We start from the raw sequence: 8587 nt of genomic DNA on the forward strand, positions 1-8587 counted from the left end.
AAGCTATTTTAACTGGGAATTGTCTTCTTTTAAACACAAATGGATAAATATCTTCACAATATAAAGTTATGCGATTCAGAAACACTATTTCTCCTTTTTTATCACCAGTTAAAATTTCACACTTTAACAAATTGTTTCTTAATTCTAAGATTAACAACCTTGTTCCATTACACAAACCTTCACTAATGTTCAGATTTCTAATCAGCATGATAACCGTATATTTTCTTAATCGAAGTTCATGAGGTGGAAGGTTTGGTGGATTTAAAGTATTTAAATACTCTGTTAAAATGGCTTCATTAATATCATGATTATCGTTAGTAGTCTCAGCAGTGTCTACACTTGTATATATTCTTTCTGTTGATTCTTCAAGTAAATTCACAACTTGTTTGTTTATTGCGTCCACATCAACATTTCGTGCGGAAAGTATGGCACGTTTTGCCGCAAGTCTATACTGATTGTGTTTAATTATTTCTTCGTATGTATCTTTTACTATGTCTGCATTTAAATCTGCCAAACATCTCAGTGGGACTTCAACATTATTATACTGATCGTTCAAAGTACCATTACCCAAATCTAATAAAAAGTGAGCAAATTCATGTTCATGTGGTAAAATGCGCATATTTTCCGTTAATGAAAAGATTTTGAAATGTTGCCATAATGAGCTGAATTTAATTGATAAATTTACCGTTTCAGAACGTGTAGCTTTTTGTTTCACTGGTAATAGTTGTCTGAAATCCCCACCAAGAACAACAATCTTACCACCGAACGGTATATTATTTTGCATTATGTCCTGCAAAAGATAATTCATGATTTCAAGGGCATATCGCGGTGCCATTGGTGCTTCGTCCCAAATAAAAACATCTGTTTTTTTCAAACAGTCAGCTTCTTTTGATTGAATTTTTATATTTGATGTTGAGTCAGCAAAAAGGGGTACGGGTAAACCTAAAGTTTTATGTACTGTTCTTCCATTTGGTAATAACGTTGCAGCGATACCAGTAAAAGCCATTGAACTAACAACTTTGCCTTGAGATTTAAGTAAATAGTATAGTGTTGTATAAACGAAAGTTTTACCTGAACCACCTGGACCGTCAATGTATAAACATTTTATCTGTTGACTGTCGTTTTTTTCCAAAAGAGTTGAAACATAATCCACAATACTTTTTTGGTCACAATTTAACTGACTGTACTGTTGCTGACCGAGTAAAGCTTCTCTTTGCAATTGTTCCGTATCTTCTTTTTCATATTCTGCCGTTATTTGTTCCATTTCTGGAAATTGCGAAAGTTCCCAACCTTCTTTGCGAAGTAATTGATCAATTTGAACATAAGCTTTTCTTATTCCAGTAACTTGTCCAAATCGTCGTATATAATCTTCAGACAATGCAACTTTAAATTCTTCCCACAATTCTTTTGGGTGCACTGGTTGGCAATGCATTAATATTCGTACAAAAAGTAGCCTAAGATGTTTCGGCATCATCCAGACAGAAGCTTCGTTTATTGCAAGTTTCCATTCGTTATCATCTTCAATTAAACCCAAAGCCAAACATGCAGAAGTAAACGTTTGATGCAATTCACCATTAACTGTTTTTAATTCATTATAACTTGTTGCTCCTTTAACATTCAATAAAAGAATACGCAAGTGAAATAACTCGATTTCAGTTGGACTAACTGAGTACATACGTCCGATGCAATTAAATCTACATTGACGTTTTTCCCAACGATTAACTTGTTTTCCGTCAAGCGTTACTTTTTTGAATACATAATATGAAGGTATGTCTGTATACACGTACTGGCATGCATCAATATCTCGTTTATTTAAATCAAAATAGTCCATCAACATTGTTATACGTTCTAAAGCATATCGTAAATTTTCTTCGTTTAAATTATTAGAGATAATTACATTTTGTTCGTTTGGCAAATGTACAGGTAAACGAATAATAGCATGACTTTTCTCTTGCAATGTTTTACCTGCAATACGCCAGTAAGCCTCAACTGGTCCTACATAACGTGCTTCTATAAAATCCTTAATTTCATCATGAACAATCTCTATATTATTCAAATTTTCTCCTATGACTACGGACGCTGCATCGTGACCTTTATAAATATATTTATATAAATATTTCACCGACTTAATACTTGAAACAACTTCAACATTAATATGACAATTAAAAATCATTAATAATATTGGACAATAAGGAACGACAAATCGATTATCTACTACAAAACCTTTGAGTTTTTCATACGAAATGTTAGTGTTTCTTCGACGATATTGTGGATAACCATTTTCATCCATAGTTGTTTCCTCATGAAAGGGTTTTGGAAAATGTTTTGAACATTTTCTATTTACCATGCACCAATCACCACAAGGTCCATGAATCATATTTTTCATGACAATTTCATATAAATTTTTATCAATAGCAGGATCGGGAATTTCAGCGGAAATAGGTTTGTCAACAGTTTCCGAATTACTAATTTTGCAATTTTGTTTCAAAGTTACTAACATATGTACGTGGGGCAAACCACGTTTCTGAAATTCGATTACATAAACAAATGCTTTTACCTCACCGAAAAATTTCTGTCGAACAATTAAATCTACCAGATAATTTTTTTTATATCAAAAACTCTAGCACAAATATCAGGTCTATCAGCAGGTTGTTGATTTGAAAGTAAATTTTCTTTAATTTCAAGCCAATTTGGATTGCACGTCATTGTAATAAAAACATCCGGTTTACCATACTTACGAACAATAGCCATCGCATCTTGGTAATTTTGCATCATATTTCGAGGTGAACCAATAAATGTCGATGGAAGAATCATTACTCGTCCAATACGAGCATTAGCGTTAGTCGCTACTTTTTCTAAATAATCGATCAGTCCTTGATGTTTTTCCACTCTCAACTGTTTTTGATTTTCTTTGCACCAATTAATTCTGTCTTTTTCGATTTTTACATAGCTGTCAACAAGCCATTGTTGAAATAGTCGTTTACCCATTAAATAAACATTGAAATTATCTCGTACAGCTATTCGGTATTGAACGTACATGGATCTAGTCACACGTTTTCCGTTGATTTGTTTAATATCATCGCACCAACCTTGCGTACCATGCGGATAATACATTGGATAAATCCAAGGTTCAACGTTTGGATCCATTGTACTAACATATTTTAAAGTTTTATTACGTTTGTTTCTAATTGTAACATAACAATCAGGAATATCTCCATCTGCGGTAGTTGAAAAAATTGCAGCAACTTCGTTAGTTCTTTGAACATTATATCTTCCGCGATCAATACCTGTTTTTTTATTTAAAAATCCCATTTTTAAGTCAGGTACATTTAAACCTAAATTTTCTAGATCACGAATTTCTTCGTGCATCATTTGATATGACTGAGCAAATATATTGTTGCTACGGATAATATTATCTAACGTATGTAATAACTCTTTATCGAGATTTGAATTTACGTTTAAACGACATTCTGTAGCTTCGTTAGCGTCAAGAATAAAAAGCTGTCCATAACTTGACTGTTTGTTTGCAGCAGGGTATAATGCAGTGTTAATTTGATAATAAATTTGACCTTGAATTTTGAAACAATAAGGTCCTCGTCTTTGTGCATTAAAATTAACCAAATTAGTATTGAAAGATGCAAAAGAAAAAACACTATTATAACCTCGTATATTTTCTAAAAAATTTTTGGATTTCTGATGATTTCCAGAAAATAATTGTTGTAGTTCATTAGGAAGTGATGGTAGAGGTTCCAATATAACTTTTCCATGACTACAACAATCATTGAATGAATTACCTTTATTGTGAACTTTTTCAGCGTGAAAATGCTTTGCTCTACAATGTTGGCATTCTTCATCCATTTTTCCTATATAATGTTGATTCAAATTATGATAGTTTATGTTTTGAAATCCTTTGTAATTGGCTCGAAAATTTTGTACTTTTCTTTTGATTGAATCTTTAATATTGTGTGTTGGCAATAATTGTTCATTATCAGCTTTGGAAAAATTATCATTTACATTCACTGAAATTGACTGACTTGTTTTTGTAGTATTTTCAACGACACTCGCAAATACTTCGTTGGTAGTTAACAGTCTCTTTATTATATTAACATTATTGTTATCAAGTTTTGAATTCGGAGTTGTCAAAGTACTATTGCTCTGTGATTTACAAATTTTAGATGGCCCAGCTACATTGTTTGCTGCATTTTCTTTATTTTTTTCACGATATTTTTGTTGATTTATAGCCTTTCGTTCTCTTTTCAGTCGCTGAAATTCTTCCTCTTCCTCTACAGTACGAACAGCTTTTCGTCTACCCATTTTCAATTATTGCTTAATCTTATTTATTAAATAAAATTTTTCTTTTGTTCAGCAGAATGCACAAATGTAAATTTATTACAGTTGAATAAAATCATACAAATACCAAATATTAAAATGTTTAATATTTATAACTTGTAATGTCAAATTTTCGACAATAATATCAAACATTACTTAGAATGTCAAATTTTTAATAATGTCAAATTATTTTATCTAAAGTTTACAACTATGTCAAATTGTCAAATAATTAAGTACATCTTGGTCTTGGCCGGAGAATATAAATGACTCGCAAATCTGAAACAAAATATTATTTTTATTAGTTTAATATTTGTATTATATCAATTAATTAGAAATGCTATTAAAAAAGCTTTGTTTGTCTACATTCCCAATTGCCAACAGTTTTGTCCACAACATTTTGCCGACAATTCCTGCTAAAAATATTAGATGGAACATGATCAGATTACATTACGTTACATGCAATTTCAATGTAAATTAATAAGACTCTTATTTATTTACATTGAAATTGCATGTAATCTAATGTAATCTGATCATCTTCTATTTATTATTTTAAACAGGGGCGTACATCCCATACAGCACAAATTGTTACAGAAAGGTTTCAGAAAGATTTAAAAATTATTTCAATATTTCACATTTCATGCTCAACATTTCTGACAGAATTCTGCAACATGTCATATGAAATGATGCAACAGAAATGTTTCAGAAATCTATCATATGCAATAAATTTGAAAAAGTAATGTGAATATTACAAAAAGATTTTTCTCGTTTTTTGAGTCACATATATGGAACGTTGAAATAAAGCAATGATTGACTACTGCGTCATCTTTTAAAATTTCAAAATATTGAAATAATTTTGAAATCTTTCTGAAACCTTTCTGTAACAATTTGTGCTGTATGGGTACAAACAGTCGCTTAATGTAAAGCTAACAGAGTTGATAAGAAACCTGCGATAAAGAACCATCCGTTGCGGAAAAACATTTAAAAAACACTTAAAATAACTTAATATGATAAAATAAAATTTCTAAAGCATTTAAAATTTATTTTAATAAGAGTTTATTAATCAGCTTGCGCAAAATATTATAAAAAACGTTAACACAAATATTTCAATTAGTCTTCAGTATTATTATTATTTCAAAAAGATTTTAGTAACTTTTTAGCAATATTTCAGGAAAGCTGCAAATTTCTTAAGGCCGATTGTTCTAAGTGTTAGGTAGCTTACCTGATGGTTAAAAAGTATAGTATACGTAACACGTAACATATGCTTTTTAACTATCAGATATTAAATATTTCAGAGAAATATTTCGTACGTAATCTCTAAAACATATATTATTGAAAGCTATTTAAAATATAACTTGGAAATTAATATTGAAATGTAATATAGAAATCATTCAGAAATATTTCTGAAACGTTTCATTAAAATCATTTATGACCCGTTTCACTGAAATATTTCAGAAATATTAATTTTATGTGTACGGCTATATGTGCAATATGTATATGTGCAATGTGTATATGCGCAATGTGTCGTTTTGTAGGCAATCGGAAATGTCGGCAAATAAAGCTGTCGACAAAATATTGTGGGCAAACGAAGCTGTTGGCAATCGGGAATGTAGGTAAATGGGACCTCTTCAATGTCATTTGCGGTCAGACTTTTTAATTAGAATCTTTTTAAATTACACTCTCAGTAGCTTAATAATTTTATATACTTTTACTAACTCCTAACTGTGTGTTGATTATTTGTCGGTCTTAAAACACAACTTTTTGGATGAGACAGTAAATTCACATATTTAAATCGATTAATCTATTTAATATTTGATGCTCATAAGCATCTATTAAATTTAAATTTAAATTTAAATACTGTAAAGAATTTATTTTGAGAAACATTACCTCAGCCAGGGATCAAATCTGGGACCACCCTCAATTAATTAATTGATTGGTTGATCCTTCGCGGTTCTATCTCACTTGCAATTAATATTGTTTATTCACGTCACCTGAAAAAGATGTTTACCGGTTATTGCAAAGAATATTATCATATGCCTCAGTGGTCGAGTTAACTAACAATAAGACATCCGTCACGAATTGAATTATTTTTTTATTAAGTACTTTTCTAGTTATAAGGTTTGAAAGTTCTAGTATTTTGACACAAAATACAAAATATCTTGTAAAACATTCAGTTTTTGGTAATCTTATCTTAATCTTTTATATTCAAGAACACGACAAGAATTAAACATGCATACCTTTTCCTCTTTGTCTTCTTTCTCTCTTGTCTTTATCTTCCTAAATAACTTTCTTCCTTTTTTCTCCTTCTCTCTTTCCTTCTTTTTATCAGAAATATCTAAAAATAAATATTTGCTTTTATATTTTATATATTTATATTTTATATACATAATAATATCCATGCATACAAAATATATTATTTTGAATCTATAAATTAATAATTACAATTTTATAAGAAAAATTTTTAATTTAAATTTACAAAATGATACTAAAAGCTTATGAGAGTTTGACCGCTCTCTTTGAATGTACAATAAACATGCATACCTTTTTCTCTTTGCCTTTTTTTCTCCTACTCATACAAAACTCAATACACATGGTATTAACACACACATACACGCATACACGCAATATATATTATACATACCTTTTTCTTTTTGTCTCTCCTTCTTTCACCTTCTCCCTTTCTTGTCTTCTTTAATTTTTAAACTATTACTAACTTTTAAAATATCACATAAGCTGTCAAAATTCGTATGATAACCACAAACTCGATTATTCGAGATCAATTCGAGATTAAAAAAAACCAATCAGCATCGCGGAAAAACGGAGACATAACTTCAATATATTCAAGTATTGATTTTACATGTATCGTATGTTTTTTTTCGTGCGTGACTTTAATGGCTTCTCTCGTCTTCTAATGATTGCGTGCTTTCTTATCCAAAGCTGCTCTACATTCTAACCACCAAAAAACGGCTTTATCTGATCACTACCTTCGCAAGAAAACTTATAAAATTGAAAAACTGAATTGTATTATATGGTTTATCATATCATTGTAATTTAAAATAAACGGTAAGTTATAAAAATCATATAAATTTAATTGAATAGAATTATTTATATTAGAATACTTAATATATAATTTTTGATATTAATAAATATACGTATTCAAATTTTAAATCTTTTATCTTATCAAGAATATCGAGTAATTAGCTTTTTATTTGTGGCAAAAATTTTATTAAAGTGAAATATTTGTCGAATTTCTCACATAATGATATTATGAATACATTTTTTAATAGTTTTGTTATAAATAAATTTTTTGTAAATTTATCTTAGCATTCTTTATCAAACTTGCAATGTTCGTGTATATTTTTACTTACACTATTGTCCATAAGTATTTTTTCCACCTTTTCTTCTTAATTTACAGCGATTGTGTTATTGCAAGGTATCTTTAATAATTTCCTTACATTAACAAAAGAATGAAAAAGTATTTTAATAAAAGGTATTTTTATTAAAATATGTTCACTGAGAAAAATGTCCGATTAAATATAATCGGATAATCCAATTACATGATAACAAACGGATATATCCGATTAAATTGTATATCCGATGAAAAATTTGATCGGTTTTTCAATCAAATTTCATCGGTAATTGCATTTCATCGGATAAATTTCATCGGATATATCCATAATTTAATCGGAAAACGTAATCGGAAAAATTAACCATTGGACATACTATTTAATTGGTTTATCCGATGAAAATTTTTCTCAGTGTTGTTTTTGCGATATCTTTTTTTTAATTTACTGTACAGGCAAATACTTATGGATGGTAGTTGCATATAAAACTTTTATAATTGACATTTTATTTTTATTATTACTTAAGAATTAATGTTCGAATGATTTTATTTAATTGTTTTAAACAATAAGAAATATTTGTTTCTGTTAACAATTATAAATATTTATAATTATATAGAATTATACATATAATGGTAAATTGATTTTAACAAAGAAAAGTAATGTAGCTATTATTTATGAAATTGCATATTGTCTTAAAGTAATATATTATATTTACTATGCCATATTAAATTTTTGACTTTATTTATATGTTTTAATGTTTTGTATTATATTATGTTTTGATTTTGTATATAATATACTTTTTATTTAAAGATTGTAGGATAAAAACTACAAAAATGAACAGCGATTCAGACATTTACTATGAGCTGTGTAACACTCCAACCTTATATATTTCACCAAGGAAACTTTTTGATTAGTCT

At 28.9% G+C, this 8587-nt stretch overlaps 1 protein-coding gene across 1 annotated transcript; it reads right to left on the reverse strand.

Annotated features, from left to right (window-relative positions):
* Positions 1-177: 177 nt before the first annotated feature.
* LOC105556523 lies at positions 178-4314 on the reverse strand (the record flags this gene model as incomplete). Its single annotated transcript, XM_012003620.1, has 4 exons — positions 4035-4314; positions 3795-3863; positions 2620-3434; positions 178-2572 (listed from the first exon to the last, which is right to left on the reverse strand). Coding segments are annotated over exons 1-4 (3559 nt in total), but the record flags the coding sequence as incomplete, so codon positions are not given.
* Positions 4315-8587: the final 4273 nt, after the last annotated feature.

The sequence above is a fragment of the Vollenhovia emeryi genome, unplaced genomic scaffold (assembly GCF_000949405.1).
Source record: "Vollenhovia emeryi isolate VEMERY1.0 unplaced genomic scaffold, V.emery_V1.0 DF939956.1, whole genome shotgun sequence".
In the NCBI taxonomy this organism is placed as follows: Eukaryota; Metazoa; Arthropoda; class Insecta; order Hymenoptera; family Formicidae; genus Vollenhovia; species Vollenhovia emeryi.